This window comes from Agelaius tricolor, unplaced genomic scaffold, assembly GCF_023055355.1.
Source record: "Agelaius tricolor isolate 1412-34295 unplaced genomic scaffold, bAgeTri1.0.p SCAF_4, whole genome shotgun sequence".
Classification (NCBI taxonomy): Eukaryota; Metazoa; Chordata; class Aves; order Passeriformes; family Icteridae; genus Agelaius; species Agelaius tricolor.
This window is the reverse complement of record NW_027269264.1, coordinates 50,203,028-50,225,099: the sequence shown is the minus strand read 5'-3', so window position 1 is coordinate 50,225,099 and position 22,072 is coordinate 50,203,028. Positions and strand designations below refer to the sequence as shown.

The 22,072-nt window shown below is 45.1% G+C and overlaps 1 protein-coding gene across 3 annotated transcripts in view; it reads right to left on the bottom strand.

Annotated features, from left to right (window-relative positions):
* Positions 1–475: 475 nt before the first annotated feature.
* FAM219A (family with sequence similarity 219 member A) overlaps positions 476–22,072 on the bottom strand; it is a 92,996-nt gene continuing 71,399 nt past the window's right edge. For 2 of the 3 annotated variants that reach the window (XM_071425705.1, XM_071425703.1), the window contains exons 3-6: positions 14,863–14,965; positions 10,895–10,975; positions 10,511–10,565; positions 476–9,372 (exon numbers count right to left, since the gene is read on the bottom strand). In XM_071425705.1, coding sequence (XP_071281806.1) covers positions 9,214–9,372; positions 10,511–10,565; positions 10,895–10,975; positions 14,863–14,965 — 398 coding nt within the window. In that variant the 3' untranslated portion in view covers positions 476–9,213. The remainder of the gene's footprint in view (positions 9,373–10,510; positions 10,566–10,894; positions 10,976–14,862; positions 14,966–22,072) is intronic. The other variant, XM_071425704.1, reaches the window with a different exon arrangement.

The following is a 22,072-nucleotide window of genomic DNA, read 5'->3' as shown; positions in this document are numbered from 1 at the left end:
TTGTTGCCAGCATGATCCACTGGCCTCCATGGCTGTCCTCTGTTCCTGGTGGTCCACAGGTTTTCCAGCTGCTGGTATTGGACTTTAAAATCAGGGCTTGGCTCATGTGCCAACAGCTTAGAAGGGCAGAACAGCTGCAGGGCTGGAGAAAAGGTTACTTCACCCATTGATGTCATACAGATGCAGCAGTTCTTTCTGCTTCTTGCTGACCAGATGCAGGAGCTGGGTCCAGCCTTGTGTGCCTTCCTGCTGCCCTGGGGACTCATTTTCCCAAACGTTGGTGGCCAGTCCTGGAATATTTACCTCTGCCATTCACACAGGTCACAGCAGCTGCTGTTTCTGGGACCAAGCAGGCCATGGAGTGAAGGCTGCACCCCTGGTTTCAGTATCTGCAACTGCTGGGGGCTCAGAGGAGCTGGTGCAGTCCACACTCCCTTGCCCTGGTTTGCTCCAATGAAATAAAAGGCTGTCAGGCTGGTTTTCATATGTATGCTTTTTAATATCATTAATTCCGTTACACTACACACAACCAGTAACAATGATAAATACTGCAATGGAAATGTTAAAAAAAAATACTATACACGTTTTTCATGTTTTTGAAAAAAACCCCCACATTTTAAAATAAATTAATGCATAAAACTGATGGTAGAAAAGAGAAAACCCAAAACAAACCATAACACAACTGATCTGTTTAAGGCAATACTCTACACAGACGGGAACAAAAGTACAACAGTGTGCTACATGATCTGAATGGGAAAAAAGGGAACAAAAGAAAACCCCTACAGGATGCAGACTGATGCTTTGGAAGTGAGAAAACTCCCAAAACCAGATAAAAAAAACAATGGCCAAGTTAAGTGCAGCATTAATACACTCTGCATGTCAAATGATTAGCAGGTTCCTAACAAGGACTAAGGTCAAGCTACAACAAATTTATCTTCCTAATTAAAAGGTTATTCAGGTCAAACCCTACATTTAACTCTATTTGTGATTAGCTGTTTCAGCTATATTTCACTATATGCAAGGACAGCCAGAAATTCATCTGCTCTTGAGATTAACACAATGGTCGGGAGGTCTCCCGTCCTGAAATGTATTTCCATTAAATAAATCCAAAAAGGATCTTGCTTTTGGTGACCTTGAAATACCTCCCACCACCCCTTCCCCTGGGGCACCAGGCACCACACAGGGAATGGAGACCAGGAAGGCATTTGCTTAGGCTGATTTTTTTTCCCATGCTGAGGACACAAAATGGAAGTGCAGATTTGATCTGGACTTGGAAGAGTGCTGTTTTTCTGTCTGCCAGAAGTGTCCATCTGGAGCCTGCTGAAAGTACTTTGCCAGCATGGAAGAAACCCATCCTGTACACAGGCTCTGGCTACAGCCATGACATTTGCTATTAAGGTTGGTGCAGAGCTCCACACCTGCCTGGACAGCCACTGAACCCCAATTATTAATGCAGCCCAGAACTTGGCCACTGGAAGATGGACAATAATTGTAATGCCAAAAAAATCCCTCTTTCCCTCAAAAAAGAAAAGAAAAGGGACAGTAGCCACTTTCTGCCAACTTCCTTGGGTGGATCCCCATCAGCTGCCACCCATTCAAGATCGGCAGTGCCAGATCTCACCAGCATTGACCCAGTACATTCCCAGTAAGGTGCATGTCTGCAAGGTGCTGCTGGGGGCAAAGAAACTTCCTGGGACATGGTCAGAGCCTCCTGTACTGCCCTGCTAGAGTGCATGGGAAGGAAGCCATGAAACACAAGGAAAGAAACCCAACTGGAATTACTAGACTCGTGAAGGCCAACAACAGTCTGGGTTGCCTTGGGTTCGGGTGAGAAGGGGGGGATGCAGAACTGGGCTGAGAATCACTTTGGTGCAACTGCCTCTGATGCTCATCATTAGTGCATGGGGCAGGGGGAAGAAAGGCGACGGCTGCTTTGAGAAAAGGGGAGTGGAAGGAGGACGTGTGTGCAATATAACAAGGCTTGCAATTCTAGGACTAACCACTGGACACGGATACCGAAGATTACTTGTGACAACTAGCTATCCTTCTACTGCGGTTGCTCCTTCCCCCATTTTCTGGTCTGATTCTTCTTCAGTTTGGGAAGCCATGGCTGTTTGGCATGATGGCCAGTGCTGACCCTACCACCCCAGTCCTTGCCCAGCTCATGGGGTGACTCTGCTACAGGTTGGACAATGAGGCCTGGAAATAATGTCAGGCACAGACTGGCTCTGCAAGCCAGCCAGCACCTGCTTTCAGACCCTTCAGAAACTTATTTAATGGCAGCTCATCTCCCTTATTAAACTGAAGGTTCAATAACCTCTGTGGAAGGAGTAAAAAGGGTTTAAAAAGTGCAAAAAGGGGAGGGGAAAAACCCAACTTTCTGAATTGTCTCCCCTGCAAAGACTTCATCCTCCACCAGAGTCTTTCTCCTGGCGGAACTACAGCCCCACCAGTATCTCACAGCACCCTTCCCCAGTGCAGCAAAAGCAGAGCCAACAGGCTCCCCACTAAGGCCTCTGCTGCAGGACTCCAGCCCACACCAGGAGCACGTGGGTTGGCAGGTCTGGGACCTGGTCTGCAGACCTGGACCCACAGCACTAAGGCCAGGAGGGCGAAGGCATCCGGCTTGGTGGGCTGCATCTCACCAGGTTTTGCACAAACCTGGTGAATCCTCAGCCCCACAGCCTTCATGTGGGTGAAGAGAAATCCCAGCCTCCTGTCTGATTCTCACCCCATCTGTTCACTGACCTGCAGCTGGCCTGACTTTTGCTTGGGGTTTGTCTTGGGACAGAGGCAGCCACAAGTTGAACACAGCTGCTACTGCAGCTTCTCCATGCAAAGAAATGGAACAAACAAATCTGTGAACTGGGGGTGGATATGAAGGTCTGTCATGAAGAGTGCTTGCCAAAGTTTTTCAGCTCTTTCCATTTGTCTATATTATATCTCTCAACAAACTGTGTCTCCCAGATCATGGAGGCTTGAGGAAGGTGGGTACCAAATGGAGTTGCAGCTTATTTAGATTGCAAAAGCAGAAAGGCAGCCTGGGTGAAGAGCAGTGCTTCCCAGGGAGCTCACCTGGGACAGCTGCATGGGCAGCTAGGGGAGAAATGCTGCTCTGGGAGGGTAAATATCTTAGCAGCTATGAGACTTAGGATGGCCTTTCAGTGGCCTTTTCCTGGTGCCTACTGCTTTCAAGTAGGCACCAGGGAAAGCTGCAACCTGTCCTGCTGGTGTCTGTGCTGCTCTGTGACATGGTGTGCTGCATGCTTGTGTGGGCCATGGGGCTGTGCTTTGTGTGATCTCAGTCAGTCCCAGCCTCTGCCTCCTCAGCAAGCTGTCAAAGATGTGCTCAGACAGGCAGTGTTCAGCTGCTGTCGTTCTGGGACTGCCAGCAATGTCAAGTGGGGCAAAGGAAGGGATGTAGCTGTAATTTTTGGGAAGCAATGCAGCAGCTCAGCTGCATAATACAGGAAGTTAAAATATGGACCACAACCCCTATTAGAAACCTCCACTGACCTCCTGCAGATAATCCCAGCCACAAAATCTCTCTTTATGCTAAATTCCTGGCCCTTCTGCTTCAAGTCTTGTGTGGTTCTGTAACAAAGGTGGGTTTGTCTGATGAGGTGCAGTTTGGAGCAATCCCTCTCACAGCTGAGCCTTGAAAGGAATAGACAAGTATGCCTAGAGGTGAAAAGCAGCTTAAAATGAAGACCTTTCCATGCCTTCCCAGCTAGCCCTGTGGCACTGCTCCTCTATGCAAATGTTGCTTTTGATCATGCAGCCCAAGCTTGCTGAGCCAAGCAGCAGCCAGGTGCCAAAGCCTACGGCATTCTAGGTAAGAGTGGCAGTACCCCAGGTGGGTGTGAAGTGAGAATGGAACAGCAAAGGAGGAGCCCAGGCAGAACCACCAGCCTAAAGGCTAAGATGATCATATGGTTGCTAAAAGCAAGAGCATGAAACTGCCATGGGAATATCCCAAAAACGAGCCTTTCAATCCTCTGTTCCCCTTCGTGCCATCCCAAGCTTCACTCCTAAATTCCTTAATTCTGCTATCAGTGGATGGTGCTGTTGGGTCATCAAATCTTTGTACATGTTCCCTCTGGGAGCAGGCAAACTCAGAAGCCAGCTGTGAAGAGTCAGCTGCCAAGTAACTGGTTTACACATCCTTGACAAACATCTTTCTCCAAAGATGCTTAACCTCTGCACTAACCTCCACCCTGCTGCATTCTGGCATGTGTGAGGAACATCAGGAGATGGTAAAGAGAGGGAAAGCAGAATAGTACTTTGAAAATAGGAATTAAACTTCTAAAGCATTATATTTACATCCTTCTTGCAGAACTGTCCTATCCATGGTGCCTCTCACTTGACAGTATCCATGCAGGATGGTGGCAGCACTTTGGGAAGGCAGGTTTCTCCCATGTGCCCCAGAAAGGAATTGACATCAAGACCTGATGTGACTTGCCTGAGGTTAGAGCAAATACCTACAGCAGCAAGGACCCCAGATCTCATTTTTCTGTGCTCTAACAGTCCAGCAGACACACCAGGGCTGTAGCTGGCTGCAGTGCCAGCTCAGGGACAGGATGTTTCTGGTGTGTACATCTGAAAGCAAGCTTTGCTCCCTGCTGGCATCAGCACTGCACTGAGACAGATCAACTCGGACAACTGGGATCTGCCTGAGGCCATGACAGCACTTGGCAATCTTTCCAGTTATTGCTTGTTTTCCTTTTCCTGTTTTCCATCTGTTGCCCAGCTGGGTCCTTCCTTTCTTCAAAAGCATCTTCATGTTTCTGTTGAATCACACACAGGGCGCTGCATTTTTCACGCCTCCTGCATTCTCCTGCACAGCCTGCAGGCCAGCCCAGGATCAGACTGTGCATGGAAAGGGAAGGATCCTGCTCAGGATTGCAGACCTGTGTGTCAGCCAGTGAACCACTGAACACAGTGGGTGCCTCCTTTTGGGACAAGAGCTGATGAAACAAACCAGAAGGAGCTGAGTCCCTCTTGTCTGTGGGAGAAGTTGTCCTAAGTTCCTCTCAAAGTCCATGCAGCAGGAATGGTCACCCGGTTTTGCAGTTGCAAGGCATCTGCAGGCAGGACAGCCAGGAGAGCACAGCAGATCCAATGGCCAAGCACACATGTTAGGGACAGACATGCAGCAATGTCAGATATCCCCCAGTGGCTCTTCCAAGGGTACACTTCAAGATGTGTCTGGTAAGATATCAAATGAGCCTTCAGAATGGGCATCAGCCTCCTTTCAGCTGAGGTTTATATACAAACACATGAACACACTATCTATAGACCTTCCTCAAGACTAGGAGGATGTTCCTCCTCCCAAAGACATCTGGATATGTGGCTTTTGCTGACAAGAGAGACGGAACAGAGCGCTGAGACCCTAGAGTTCAAATCCAGCTCACATTCAAGGATACTAGCTGATATTTTATCAGATTAACATCTGATAAAAGAAAAGGATTTGCTGAAACTCACATAATTTGGTGACTGACATTACATAAAATCCTAACAAAAACCCAGTCTGGCTTTAGGAGACACCAAATGCAAATTCCTTTTTGGAGGCACCAGCATCAATATCCTTATATCCTGTTTGCACGGTAATTTAGGTAGACAGCAGCGCAGCATTTCATATTCCATGGTGTTCCTCCCCTTGGTTTTCTGTACAACTTTGGATTGAAAATGTGGCCTGAGAGGGCCATCTTGTTTGGTGCAAAGACTGGAGGAAGGAACAATTTTCTTTCTTGCATGCCATCTGCATTTAGAGAGCACCCAGCAGCTCTGCAGATTTGTAGAAATGTTGTGACAGAGTCAGAGTCTGTGCTCTTGCCTTCTGCTTTTCTGGCCCTGGTGGCAGAGACTGGTCTAAGGAGAGCAGTGACAGGATAACCATCTATCTTCACACCTTCCCAGGAAATCACCTCAGCATAAACTCCAACAAGGTTTGCTTGAGCAGAGAGGCTGGATCAGATGACCCCACTGTGGCCCCTTCCAGCCTTACCCATTCTCTGACTCTGAGGGAATACAGAAAACCTGCTGGGTAAAGCAAAGGTCTGAACATGAGACCAGACAGGGGGAACCAGCCTCATCTGTCGTTGATACATACCAATGGGCAGTCCTCAATATTCCACAATGAGCCAACAAACATGCTGCACGGTCATAATCTGCTGAAGGGGCTGCAGTTCAGAAGGGTTAGTGTTCAGTTTTCTATGACAGCCACATGTGCATTGCCTTAAGCCACTCAGCCTTTCTGGTAACGACCCTACACAGGTAACTACTTTTCCCGACCCTTTCTACATTATTCCCCTAATAAAATATATGAACACAAAGCATAGAGAGGAGAAGCCAAAAAATTGCCATTTTATGGTCCAGTACTGTCATGCCAAACCAACTATTTCTGCCACCAACTCCTTCTGTGCACAGGCAAAAATGCTTGAGTTGTGCTTCGGTTTGTATTTGGAGGAAGCACCAAGTGGAAGAATATCTGAATTAATCTCCCTCCCTCCCTAAAAGGGCTGTGCTAGAAGCAGATGCACATCACAAAATACGAAGTGGTGAAGGCAGTTGCAGGGTTGGGGAATGTCTCAGGGCACATGGCAGGCAAAAACTAGCAACAGGGGCAATAAAAGGACTTGATAATGGTGCCATGGGACAGTGGGTGTCACAGAACCCCTCAGGTTGGAAAAAACCTTTAAGATCATAGAATCCAACTGTTAATCCAGCACTGCCAAGGCCACTAAGTCTGTCCCTCAGAGGAGAGGTGTTAACCCTGAGAGATAAGAGTAACAGCAAGCCTCATTCTATCCTAGACTGAACAGGACAGTGCTTGGCTATAGCTGGACTCAGTGATCTTAAGGGTGTTTTTGAACCTAGATGATGGCATGATTCTATGATGGCAGCATGATGGAGACCTGTGGGGCGTTCAGCCCTCAGAGGCTGGCCCAGGTGAAGAGATGGCTTGTTGCTCTAGCAGAAACTCTGAAATGCTCCAAGCTCCTGAGCAAGGGCCGTGGGAAAGGCTGAGGTGTGCAGCCTGGCTGGAAGGCACAGAGACTGACCCAGGAGGATGAATGTGATGAAGACGTTCCATGATACCAGTGCTGAACTGCAAAGTCCCTCTCCAGAAGAGTGAAGATTTAAAGAGCGTTGGTCATGTCCTATAGGATTTGGTTTGACCATGGTATTTCTATTAGGTTTTGACTACATTCCCCATTAAAAAAGACTCCTTAAGGAATGTTTTTCCCTTTAATCATTTCTGTACTCTCTACTTCCCTCACCTCTGGACAACCTCATACCTGAGTTGTATTTTGGAAATATTCCCCCTCAGCACTACCAGGTAGTGAGAAAAGGAGATGAATTCACTTGAGGAACACCATCCCCACAAGAGTTGGCAAGTTAACCATCACTTCTGTATGAAGAGGCAGGGATGCTCAGTAAACAGCACCATTCAAGTTCTCTTTCTATGGCCTAGAACCAGAGTGGCAGCATGTTTTTTAGGCAGAGGGGACAAGCACAGCTTTAAAAGTTGTCAACACCATCAAGTAAATAAGCCTGGGAATCTTGTGTGCCTGCTCTTTCACTCACACTGTGGCTGGTATCAAGTTTTGCACTGCACAAAGTAAATCTCCAGGATGTTAAAGAAATCTCCTGCTAATTAAGACTTCTTAAAGACTCCGCTCGCTTCACATAGATTTCAGATAGGGGATCCGTCTGTTGTGGTGCAGCTCAGGCTCTGCTTTGTGACTCAGGAATTCTCACGGGAAGCTCAGAACTGCCCTCATTTTTTCCATTCCTAGGCTACAAAGTGGGTGATGACCCCAAGCAGGTGGTCCTTCCTCCTGAAAGGCCAGGAAAACACAAGAATTGTGCCTGTGGCAAAAGATTTCAACACCAAGAAAAATGCCAGCCCATCCCTTGCATATGCTGCAGTGAGTGAGAGGACATGTTTCCTAATTCCAGAAGTGATTCTGCATTCAAAAAAATAACAAATCAATCTGCTGGTGAGCTGGGAGCTCAGACCAGCAACCTAATGTAACAGGTTTCCTAACTTTTGCAGCACCATCTGCTCCTGACCTGGGACCATGTCTGGCTCAAACTGGGCAGATAGGGGGTGAACAGTAGTTTCCTCTCATGGGCATCTTTCAGCTGAAGCTGTTCATAACTCTGCTGTTGCTGAAAATTCCTCTCAAGTCTGACCCTACCACACTGATAACTTCAGCATTAATGAGTTTCTCCCACAAGCACCCAGAGACACAGAGTCAAGAGAATATCAAGAGTCAAGCACTCTTAAAATGTGCTGTCTTCAACTAGCTTTTCCAGCACTGTTGTTCAGTATGTCTCTAGTCCTGACTCATGCAGGATTCATTTCTTCTCAGCTGAACAAAGTTTAAGATTTTTGGAAAGAGATGGTTTGCACAGGGATTAAATACAGGCTGAAGTCAGAATACGTGACTGAACTGAAGTCACAAGTATGGTTGGTATTCCTGGGCAATGAGCAAGTCCTTGAAGTGCATGAGTGGATTGCAGATCGAACCTGATGTGTTTGGTGGTAATTTAATGTGGCGCTAAGGGTAGATTGCATTGGCTATGTGACACAACAGCTCTAGCTAGTACTGACTCACAGTGAGATGTCAGCTACTTGTCCCTTTTGCAAGTGAATGAATTGTGTCATGCTAGTCCTGGCTAGCCTTGCCATAAGAAAGGATGCCCTGGTCCGTCCCCATTCCTGTGCCCCAGTTATAATATTGTTTTGGTTATGCAAATGAAACAGGTTTAGTGAATGAATTAAGAACTGACTTCCTCTCATTGGTAAAACACTTTGATACCTCCAACTTGCCCTAATCTTTCAGATGGATTGGTTTCAGTGGGCAGGATTACCTGAAGTCCCATCTGACCTTTCCCATTCTGGAAAAAGACACTTTACAAAATATCCCCAGTGCCTAAACAAACCAAGGAGGTATCTCTGGACCCCTCTGCATTCGCTCTCCAGACCAGTCAGCTCTGCCAGGCACTGCCTGGCACATTGAGCAACTTCTCTTTTGTTTTACCATAGTTTAAAATAAGTTATCAACCAATCATAAAATGAATTTTTTGGTTTCTCCTGGCTCCATGAACACAAAGAGGTGCACGTCCTACCATAGGAGGAAGCAATGGCTGTTAAGTTTTACAGTTATAGTGGAAAGCACTGATCACAGCCTGCCGGCCTCACTACTGGATGTGACAGGCAGTGGAGGAGGTGGCTTGGCAACACATGCAGGTGGGGTTGACAGATTTAGGGGGGATTAGGTCGAGGTCCTCGTCATCCGGGATCTCATCTAACCGGTACCCATCCTTTAGCAGCTGGATGTTCAAGTCTTGGTTGATCTGCTACAGACAAAGAGACAAACAGTCAAACACTTGGGAGTTCTTACTTCTGGTGGTCAGAAGATGAAGGATTCATCCATCATTCCCTTATTTGGGAATGTATTTCCCCATCATTAACAACTGCCCTACAGTCCTAGATTTGACCTCAGTGAGGGGAGGGTACTAGCTTCTCCAGAGTAGGAATATCTAGAGTGAGATACGCTATTTTGTAATGGAATAATTTTTCCCTAAGGACAAGCCCTCAGTTAAAGTAATACAATAATATTATTTACTAGCAGATGGGCAGTCCCCCCTCTCAGTCTGGGGCACACTATAGCAGTGAAAAGATGGTAAAGTTTGGCTCTGTGATATCAGGTTCAAGTGCTGTCTAACTGGATCTATATAAACAACACTTAGGGCACAGAAAGAGCTCAGATCATCTGACATGGTCACTGCTCTTGGCTGTTTCCCAGGGTTTCAGAGGTATTTTATCCAAGGAAGAGACACAAGGGGCAAGAGTTCTGAGCAGTTTGTGGGCAGAATGGCTGCTCAGCCCTTGGATACAAAATTCTGCAGAAGCAGTAGCCAGAGGCTTCTTACAAGAGGCTGAGCAACAAATTAATGAGAGAGTACAAGAATTTACTCAGAAACAATGCAGAGGGACTAACAAGCCTGAGCTTCCTGCCTTTTTTCTTTGAAAGGGCAAGAGTTCATATCTGCAAGTCCTCCCTGGAATTTCTGCTTGCTCCAAGTAAACACACACTGGGTGACCCTGACTACTCCAGTAACTGGAAATCACAGCACACCCTCAGATCCTGTATTTGTGTCCTTGGCATGCATACAGTTGCTGAGCTGCCATGGCAGTCAAGATGATGCTTTTGCACCTCATGGGTCACTGCAGCACCAGGCAGAATGAAGGAAAGTTTGAGTGAAACCAAAGGTAGCTGTGAAAACTGCTGATGGGCAGATCTCTGTGTCATCACCAAGGAATAAAGCAACATGACACAGTTTCTGCCATGGCCCCTTCCAGACTCACAGAGTCTATACCACTACTAAATTTGTTGTGTGGCCATTTCTGCCTGTGCAAGGACTCTATAAGCCATTTCTGGCTGCTCTGTTACTTGTATTCATGGCAAGGATGGCAGGAGAGAGTATAACTCACCTCAGCTGATGAGTATCCCGAGGAGGAATATCTGGACATATCGAAGTCATCATCACTGCAGGGAAGTACAAGTACAGCGAAGAAGGAATTAGTCAGATGAGACCTGTATTCCCCACTTAGTTCTATCTTTCTTGTGCCATGAAACTGTTCTTGAGGCACAGAGAAGTTACATCAAGGGAGCCTGTAGAGCAGCTTTCATCTGTGACCCTCAGATCTCTCCATCACAGTGCTCTTTTCTCACAGCTCTTCTCCCTTGTTCTTACACAGAGACCCACCATGGCACAGGTCAGAGGGAACAGTGGAGGGAAGAATGTGAGTGCTGCCCTCTGGCATGAAAACCCACTTAAGCTGTCATGTATATCATGTTTTTAACCTCTTGCATACCTGTCTGTATCCAGGGCTACCAGGGGCTTTTCATCTGGACTCTGGTCTAGCGACGAGTAGCCCTTGTTGGGAACGACGAGCCTGAAATAATTAAATGTTGTCCATTAACCACACAGTAAACCTCAGAACCACACACTGCCTAGGGTAAAGCTGTATGATAGCTGCCTTTCCCCATTCCACTTCTTTGCAAGCCCCCACTCATTGGTGAAGATGTTTAAATGGGTGCAATTCAGAGGGAGCAAGATGCGTCTCTGGGTAGCCTACAGTGGTTTCACAGGGATTAACACTGGGCATGCCCTAGGAACATACCCTTTCCTGGAAGGAAAAAAAAAACATTGGGACATTCTGTACTTCATTCTGGTAAACCTGTTTGGCTAGCACTGCCTGTCATATCAGATTGCTCATTTTTTTGTTGCTTGTTTTTTTCCTGGCAAGGGTACCTGACACCAGCAGTAAGTACATAGGAGAAGGAGGCTAGGGGAAGCCAGAGGCCAGAGTGATCCCACTATTCTGCCGTTGGACATCAGGGATATTATCTGGTGCCTCTTTCTGAATCCCTATCCAGGCCTCTGGCAACACAACACTTCTGAGGTCTCAGTACTAAATTTAGTAATATTAGAAACCCAAGCTGGTGTGCCCAGCATAAGAAACCAGTCAGACCAGCACTTTTTAAATTCCATTTTTTTGCAATGACTTTCAGTTAATCAGAAATTTTACGAAGGCTGAGGATGACTCTGCACCTTTAACTGTCTGGGAGAGTTTGTGAAATGGAGTGCAGGCTTCAGAACTTCTAGGATAAGGAAAATGTGTTAATACAATGATATCTTGTTCACAATGGAGTCCTTTCATCCAAAAAAATGCAAAAATAATTTGGTTCACAATTAAAAGAAGATTAACTAAACCCAGCAAATGGAGTAGAATTCTTTGTTCAGCAAGTAAGAACCATAGGAGTGAGACAAAAATCTTTTTTGATAAGTTAAGTCAGGTTTTCTCCGAAGTGGTCTTTAACAACATGATACACAATGATGCTCCACTAAGAGTTTAAGAAATATAAATCTAAATATGATAATCCATCTCATCCATGCTCCAGCTACTCTCTAACTACCTGAAATGTTTTTCTGCTTCTGCACAGATAATTGCAGCAAGCCATTAACAATTTTAGAAATAAGAAGTCCTGGCAAGCACAGTCAGTGGTCAGGCTCAGGAAGAGTAAGACTAAGTAATACATCAAATCCTATAACAAAGCAGATATATAGGTTCACAATTAGTTATATTTTCTTACTGTGTTCACTGACACATAAATTAAATAAATTAATTTAAAACCTGACACAGAATTTCCAAACTGCTGCACCAGGGGGACTGGAGAAAATGGGATCCACTTGCAAAATTCAGTAGCCCTTCTCACAGAAGTAGGACTGTCCTGCTCCTGAGGTATGAAGACAGGAAGTCAAGAAACAAAGATGTCTGGAACTGAAGCTGAGATTTGGCAGCACAAGTTTGCCCATACAGATATCAGAAGTACTGACTCCCATTTTCACTCTCCAGTTTTCCAGTCCCTGCTCCATATATACTCACTGACAGTTATTATTAAATCATCAGTGAACAAAGCACTCTCAGGTGATCTAGGAGGAGAACACTGTGGTGATATTTACTTGATGAAAAAACCCCCACTACATCTTCTTCTTGAGAAGTGTCTTTTTTTCTTAATAATAAAAAACTTTAATTTAACTGCCCAGACAAAAATTGTTATAGTGTCTCTGCCCCTGATTTAAGTATTTCCCTCACATCCTGATTTTCCTTATCTTCACTTCCCACTGTCCTTGGAATAAAGTCAGGTAGTGGTGGTAGCTGCTTTTGTCTGCAGCTGCCCTGGTATAAGCTTCTTTGTCTTTGTGTTTTTGCTCACTTGAAGCCACACAGGTTGGACCATAATGTCCAAGCTTAGGTTACCCTGAGTGGACTGTAACACCCAGCTGTATTCAAGTGGTGTGGATGGTGTTGTGGGCTCTGTCCTACACTCATAGGAAGAGCATCACCCCTACCTCGTTTCACATTTAATTTGATTTTAGGGAGACTGAGAGTGTTATGGATCCAATTACTCTCATCTGTAAGGCTGGCTGCACCCTTGTCCCAGAAGAGGACTGAATGGTGAAGGCAACCTTGTACTAGAGGCTGGATGTCAGAAATCCACAGGGATAATACAAAATAACAGAGGCTTTGGGGAAGAAAGGAGAAGGTGGAGTAGAGAGTAGGAGAGGCAAAGCACAAAGGAAAACATATTTGATGAGAAGAGCAGAACTGTCAAAAAGGGGGAAATGGTTTTAGCTTAATTCTCCTGCAGAGACCTGAGGAAGTCAACAGTTCAGACTTAAAAAATAATCTGGAAATTTTGCAGTGTGTTCTCCTGGAATATATCCACTATACTGTTACCCTGTGAAAACCTGCTTGAACAAGCTTGTGGCATTTCTGCCTTGCTGGTGTTGCCCTGTCAGTGGCGAGACAGACTGAAGCATTCAGAGGTGCCCAGATGTCTTAAGTGAAATAAAACTGAGCTGGCAGTTTGAAATCTTTTGTCAATAGGTGTCACTGCTCCGCTCCTTCCATCGGCAGCTTGGAAACAACAATCTCTCCCTGGAAAATTTGCTCATGTTACAGGTAGATACCTCTATTTATCCCACCTTCTCTGTTTTATTATCTTCCTCCACTAATTTCAGTGTTTCTAAACCTTTCAAGCAGCAAATCTGCTACCATTCCTCTCAAAATGCTAGCTTGCAGCCTACTGCCAAAAGAAAACAAGTTTTTCCAGAATGTATTTGGAAGATAAGGAGGACCAGTGGGCATGGAAAACCCAGCTGAGCACAGTTCCTGAATTTTTTGCTGCCATGAAGGATCTGGCTCTTTTATATGGCTTCAACACCTGAACACAGAGAGGAAGCAATGCAGCATATTCCCCATATGTATTTCAGGGGCTTACAACTAAAAGTTGGCAAGGTCCTTGTCAGGATTTATGACTAATATTTTGGGTCTGGGGAATTAGTGTGAACAAGAAATCTCATCTTTCAGATGCATTTCATATAGAGAGGCTCTGACCTGCAGATCCTATTCTACTTAATATGTGGTAATCCAGGCAACTTTCCCATTCACCAGTAAACATCCAGCATTCCCCAGATTCCTCCATCATTTTAAGTGAGGTCCTCCACTAAAACCTGCCACCTTTCTAGCAGCATGCAAAGCATGCAATCCTGTGGGCTCGTGGGGTTTCCTCCCTTCTGAACATAGGTAAGTAATACATTGGTGTACTGAAGTCTGCATGGACAAAAAATAAAAATACTCTAAAAGAAAATATTTAGCTCATAAGTATAAATGTCTTTGTTTACAGCACATTGTAGTACTGCCTAATGCTCTCTGACAGAGCTCTTCCAAAGCATCTCCAGCAAAGTGTGACTGTGCTGTTCCAAGGGTGGAGAAGGTGTATAGAAAATCACACAGAGACTGATTATTTACAAGCCTTCATTATCTGTCAGTAGCAGAACAGGTCACCATCAAAAAGGAGCAGTGGAACTTACAGTGACAAAGGCAACCAAGGCAGAATTAAGCACTAAACTAGTCTGTGTTTCATGAAGGAGCACAGCTCCTCTCCCACTGGCAGGATTAGGTGTTACCTGAGACTACTCAGATCCTGCAGGATGGCTCTATCAATCCCCTGATTTTAACCTGGCTGGGCTGCCTCTGCCTTCTACAGGCTGCACTACCCCTGGTCCTGGGCTCAAGTGTCCTTGCATCTTCCCAGGGGCTGGGATGCAACACAGCACAGAGCATTTGGGCCTGCCAGCTCCAGGAAGGGCCATCACTGCTCTTGCAGTGTGGCTGGCAGCAGGCAAATGCAATGAACACTGTCCCTGACCACCCCAGGACCATTAGGGACTGCAGCTCAGAGCACAACTGTGAGTACTCTTCCAGTCCTTTACCTTGTTCGTGCCATCACATTGTTCTTCTTGGGCTGCTGATTAACTGGGCTTCCCATGTTGCCATTCTTCAGGGACCCCTTCCGAGCCAGCTCCCTCTGCTTCTCTGCACAGGAGATAGGAATGGGAAAAGCAAAATTAGAGTAGCAGCCTAGCTGGCCAGCATAAGAAGAAACCCAGATCTGGTAGTGGCAAAAGGCACAGCAGAATTAACAGCAAAGGACATGAGCTCGCCACCTCTTATGAAGGGATGCTGCAAAGGCCAGATGAACCGTGTCCCACTTTCTCCAAGGTCACCAGGGACTAAAACTAATCTACCTTCAATCACATCAGCCTTTTGACAGGAACACACTAAAATCTCGGTCTCCAAGACCCATAAGGTCTTGGAGCTTCTGGATGAAACCCAGCTGAGGCAGACAACAGGCACAGATCTTTTGCCTGTCTGCAGCTAGTTGCTGCATGGACCCCAATACCATGCTGTACTAATAAGACTCTGCTTCTAGCAGGGATGGGAACCCAGGCATGTATATAAACTGATATTAAATTTTCTGATTGAAAGTCCTTCCTTGTTTCTTGTGGAAGATCAGTTGTGTTGTGTTGTGTGACAGTGTTCACAGGGGTTTTCAGATGAGGGAGAGATGAGGATTTGACTCCATGTTTCAGAAGGCTTGATTTAATATTTTATTATATATACTACATTAAAACTATACTAAAAGAATAGAAGAAAAAGTTCTCATCAGAAGGCTAGGCTAAGAATAGAAAAGCAAGAATGATAACAAAGGTTTGTGGCTTGGACACCATGTCCAAGCCAGCTGGGCTGTGATTGGCCATCAACTCCAAACATCCACATGAGACCAATCACAGACCCGCCTGTTGCATTCCACAGCAGCAGATAATCATTGTTTACATTCTGTCCCTGAGGCCTGCCAGCTTCTCAGGAAGAAAAAATCCCAAGAAAAAGATTTTCATAAAAGGATGTCTGCGACAGTGTTGAGTTACCAGCTAGTCACAAAAGTTGAGCTAACTGCCCCAGCCTCATTGTGCAATAGCAGGCAAGGCTTGTAGGAAAAGCTGAGCATGGGGCCAGTAAGGCAGGAATGAGAACAGCTAAAAAAAATTCTCCAGTGTGTGAGAAAATGCTGGAAACTACTTTTGTGGCATGCCTGAATAACAGGTGTACCAGACTGCTTCCTGAAGAATCTGAATAGTGAATTTGTTTTGCTTCGACATCTCCTGCAATGTGAATTCTGTTGTTGGGTTGTGTTTTTTTTCTGCAGATTTTATTTCCACTTGGAGAGAAGAGCAGCTTTTCTCACTTGTTGTGGAAAAACAGCATGCTTCTATAGTGTGCAAGTTCAAGGTGAGCCAACACTTTCCCTTCCTCACAAGTCAGAGCAGGGGGACACACATCCAAGGCTCTCTTTCTTGAGGGAGAAATAAACAGCAGGGATAGAGGTTGTTATGATGGGGAACATGGAGACAAGAATACATACACCTGCAAACCATACCCAGCTTGCTCCTGCTGACAGCAGAGGTGAATAAATGCACTTGGAACTTGGCAGGAAAAGGATTGGATTAATAACTCACTCTGGCTTGAGCAACTTGAGAGTCTGGTTCAGGATTGAAATCAAAACCTTAAATCAGAGTAATTTCTCAGTATGGAACTTGGAAATGCATTGTTTACCTCTGTCTCCAGAATAAAAGGCTGATATTTTGCACATGAATTTTGCTGTTCAGAGAGAGAAAAAGCAAGACTATGAAGGCAAATACCTACAACACGAAATAGAACCTGATTTCCACTCATCTCCATCAGAAGCTCCAGTGCTGACCACAAAGACACAGCACTGAGACAAGCTGCCAATGCTTTATGATGCTGATGAAATGGTTACAGGGGGCTGAATACACTGTGAGTGCAGGTGTGATGGCTTAGGGGCAATCATCAGCAGGGCTGAAACCTTCTGGCATTTCACTAATTTTCCAGACAGAAGGTTCCTTCAAGAAGCAGGATAGAGCAGAGAAGGTTGGGAAGGCATGAAGCAGTTTGTGTTTGCCTTTGACATTACAAAACATTTTCAATTAAGAGTCTGAAGATCCTGTCTGATGATTAGCAGGATCACTGTGTTGGGTGATGTATTTAGTTGATGTGCAAATTTTTGGTAATGGAGAGTTGAACAGGTGACCTAGTTCTGTGAGAAGATTCTAGATGTTTCCCTGTGTCTAACAGAGCCAGTGCTACCAGGCTCCAAGACAGACCTGCTGCTGAGCATGGCTGGGCTCATTAGCAACAGTGGTAGAGAGTCTGGGATAACACAATTAGGAAAGGGGGGAAAATCCTGCAAACTGCAGCCAGACAGAAGAGTGAGGGTGTGTCAGAAATAACCCTGCAGATACCCAGGTCAGTACAGAAGCAGGAAGAGGAGCTGCTCCAGGTACCAGAACAGATTCCCCTGCAGCCCATGGTGAGGAACCCCTGGAGCCCATGGAGGTCCATAAGGGAGCAGGTGGGTGCCTGAAAGAGGCTGTGACCCTGTGGAAAGACCACGTTGTTTCTGTGTTTTCATTCCTCTGTCCAGATGAGTAATAGAAAAGCTTTGATTGGCTCCTGCTGTCCAGCCAGGATCACCCAACCACAGATAATCTACTCATCTCCATGCTTGAGTGAAGCAAAGCAGCAGTTTTCTGTTTCAGTGGAGAACTTGGAGAATACAGACAGCTGTGCTGTCAGTCTGACTCACAGGGGAATTTGGCTGCACTGGTTCCACTTCAGCTAATCCTGGATGTTGTGTCAGAAGAAGAACACATGGAGCACGTGAGTGTGTGTGTGAGTGTGTGTGTGTGTGTACGTGAGGAAGGGGTCCAGGATCCTTCTGACACCCCTATACTGCTCTGAACAGCATGAGGAACAGCCTTTTGTCTGCATCTGCCAACCACATCACATCTTGCTCCTCCTTTACTGTTCACCTTGTCACTTATCTTTGAGACACTCTGTCCCTTATGACATAAAAATCATTTAAGAGAAGATGCATCTGCTTAAAGAATAAACCATTGCTTTCCTGCTAGCCCCACACTAGCCTGTGCTGCTCGTTGACTCCATCTGTGTCATTCAGCATCTGCTCCAAGTGCTGCTTCAAAGTAAGCTCTGCTGGTGACAAGACAACAGCCAAGCAGACTATGGAGCATTCAGTGAGGCAGGGATAACACCTAAGTAAAAAGTAGCAAAGGAAATGCATGCTGCAGACACAATCAGCACCACAAGTGGCCCAGCCTTGTGTCCTGCCTGGCAGTGGTCTCCTATTATAGTTGCCTGCAAAATTAATAAGAAGGTGCCTCAGCATGCCAAACACTCAGCAAACTGTCCCTGTCCCAGTATTCACTCACCTGATCCAGGATATGTCAGAAGGTGGATGGACAGACACCTGCATGCTCACAAGTGACACACATTCACACAGAGAGCCTCTTTAGGGAGAGTCAAGAGGGGGCTGAATTTTCCCCTTATCATGGGAACACCTACTTCCCTAATGAATGATTTCAAGCACTGCTTGAGATGATTTAGTGCAATCTAAAATGGTTACCTGTTCAACTGGCAGGGTGTGTCTAGCTGGTTTATGATGAGAGAAAATAGTAATGGAGCATGGGAAGCAGAATGAACTTAACATGAATGTGTCTAAACTAAAAATCAGACTTGAATGAATCCTTAAAATTATTTCTCTGGTTTCAGCATTTAAACAAAATCATAATCAGTTTTAATAATACTTCAAAGGTTTTTTAATAAATTAAATGCTGAACAGTTTGTTTGGAGCATGTTGCTTTGTAGGGGTGGCGTTGGTTTTGCCTACTGTCTTCCCCAAACGAGAAATGCCAAAAGTAGTCATATGCTTGAGTCTCCTGCAGAACTGCTCCTTTTGTGACATGAGGCAAAGCAGACAATGCAGGAATCTGGTGAACATCACACTGTACTATGCTGAAGAGATATTTGAAGAATCAGACACCCCAAATCCGCATTTTCCATTTGTCCCAAGATAGTGGGTGAGTCTGGCTATGATCAGACATGGTGGGTGGAGAGTGGTTTAGGATGCCATTGTCACACTGTCACTGTGCTTGACTACCTGCAGCCCCCTCAGCTGAGGCAGCCTGACTGGCACAAACACTCTTTTATGGCAGATGAGTCTGATTTGCCTCTTTTGCACTGCGGGGTGGAACAAGCAGATGCTGACTGCTCCAGTCTCTTTGCTGAGAGCTGCTGGCTGGACGTCAGTAACTCAACTGCTTGTGAACCTGCCTGACTAGGAGAAGATGGAGCTATGGGGACAGTGCAGTGTGGACCCATGGGATTTGCTGAAGTGGCAAGACAAAGAGAAATTAATCCAGTGTGACAGAACTGTATTTTTTCATTTTCAAGGTTGATGAGATGGGATTTTGCGATGTATTTCTTTCTCTGTCCCCCACAGTCAGCTAAATTGTTTCTGAGGCTGAGGACTCTGATTCCCTGATGAATTCTAATTTCTCAAGTAAGCTGAGAATTTAAATTACACACTAAATGAAATTAATACGTCTGCTCAAATTCTGCTGAATGATGAACAGATTCATGAGCAAATTAAAGGAGAAAGAATGAAATGCTGTCTACAGCTTCTTCAAGCCCAAGTCTTGATTTCAGTTCACTTGCATCACTTAGCTGAGGGACATTAGCATGAATCTAGGTAACACAGAAATCTTCTCTATCTTTCACCTCTGACAGACAGTATTTGTCAGTGAGGACTGTGTCACTGCATGGAGAGGATTTCAGGGTACACACATAAATTTGGGCTTTGCCTGCAGGCTGCACGGAAAGGAAGGTGTAAGGAAGTTGTGTGCTAAGACCATGCTGATCCCAGTGCTCCCTGGGGTGTAAGTATGACCATGTGGCCATAACCATCAGCGTTAGTGCAGCTGATGGCTGTGCCTACCTGCACTGAAAAAAAAAGGCAAAAGAAAAGTGATTTTTACTAAACAGGTGTAGCAGAAACAAAAAGGACCTATCTGTGGCCAGCCCCCTATGGTGAACATGGGGACTAAAGTTTCAAGCTGATACAGGCCAGGCATCAGCACTGATTACTCAGGACAAGGCATCTGAATAAGGATATTGTTTCACTGGTTTCAGAAAAGACTGTTCAGATAGCAAGGGTCAGACAGCTATGTCACCCAACTTCCAACCGGGGTCAGACATGGTATTCTTAGCTGAAGCATATTATTTTTCTGACCCAGACAAACTTGGGGAAAATAGTGAACTATTTTCTAGTTTCTAACTTCAGCTGTGTGAACTGGTTAGAAAGAACTAGTGTATCAATCTGTCTTCCAAGGTCCCTCTAGGACCAGGTTTTAAAGATCAAATAGCAGCATTTCCATATGTTCTGTTTATCTGGCTGCTGCTCTCTGCCTTTGGCATGGCTGAGAACTGGCACAAACAGCAGTGGGGTGGGAGTGGTTCTAAGCTCCCTTGAGCTCCCAAGAAGGCCTGATCTAGAACTGGTAAAGGACCTAGGGACTACAAAGCTAATGTCTGTATCTGCTGTTGAAGGATGCAGCCCTTAACTTCCTGCATGGGAGCTACTATCAGCAGCAGCCAGTGCACTGCATGCACAGCAGGCAGAGCTCATTCTGAGGTAATGCTCAGGATAATGCTCCCTGTGCAAGTTACTGAGAGGTTTCCGAGGGCCTGGGTGATGTTATTTTGTGCTTCCCTTCAGAAAACATGCACCAAAACGTCACACTATTCTTTAGCACAGAGGAGAACATATAAAGGAGTGCTCCAGTCCCAGCCAAAGCTATCATCTATGTAAACCACACATCTCCAAAAGTGGCTTTATGTTCCCAGCAGCATGTCCTCATTCCCTAGCCATGTTATCCCAGCCCCACATCTCATGTTTCTGACTCTGATTATGGGAAGGAATGGCTTCTCTGCTTCTACCCACCTGCTTTCTTCTGGCTTAGCCCCAGAAGAGAGCAGGTAATTTCCTGCAAGGAAAACCTCTTGGCTGTACACTTTGTAAAAACAAAACAAAACAAACCAATGCTATTTTGAACACACAGAGCATTTTACCTCTTCATGGCTTAATACAATAGTGAATAATCTTTGTAAAATAGTAAATTGTGTTTTACTGCTGGTAGAAACGACATAACTGATTTAGCTTAAAGCCATGTAGAGGATCTGTGGCAGCAGGGGAGCACAGAACCAGGATTCCTGCTCCCAGCCCTCTGCTCGAGCTGTCTCTGCAGCCATTTTATGCAGACAGGTTGCGAGTGCGTAGCAGCAGGCAGCAATTAATATCTCTTCATCTTTCAACACCTTTCTGTACTGATTTCTAAGGCATCTATTGTCGCAGCTCCTACCTCACAAGGGCATTTATTTTGTTCTCATTCAGCATGTGCCTTTTCACTTAATTTTAAAGGATTGAGATTTTTATTCTTAATGGCTGCAAAATATTGGATAGAAGGATTTCATTTATCACTGTCAAAACTGGAATATATGAACAGCACTGGCGATATTTAAATGTATTTTTTTTCCCCATTTTCCACATTTACCTTCAGAGAGAGACTTATATGGTATTTTCATTTACTTTTCAAAGAATATTTTACCTGCCAGCCAGAAGAACAAAGTTAGACATCTGGGGAAGCATTTGCATCCTGACAAGCACAGCTAAAAATTTTCTGTTTACAAACTGATCTCTAAAAGACCTAATCCATAAAACTGAGCTATGCTCTCTTTTGAGGTATTTCAAAGGGACAAAGAGAATTAATTTACTTCACCTGGGGAGAACTTCTACAAATGCCCCCTCATTATTTTTACTCAACTGAACACATGTTTAAGTCAAAGCCATTTGCTTGACCTTGCTAAATGGCATGACAGACAAAAACAAAAGGGGAAAAAAACCAAAAAAGGGACACTATTAAGAGCAATTTAGCACTCTTCATTTAAATAATTCAATTCATTTAAAACATCACTTATGCTATAGGCACAATCTACAGACACACAGAGGTAATATTAGTGCCTACATCACATTTATTATGAGTTCTGATGTTCTGTGAAGAAGCATTAAGGTTACTGGTGCATGTACTAAATGTGATGTGTATTCAGAAGAGTAGTAGTATAAACTTGCTTAGCTGAATATTCACAGCATTTGGTTACACAGGATGTCATCACACAGTGTCTGTTTGTATTAAAACACACTTTTAATAG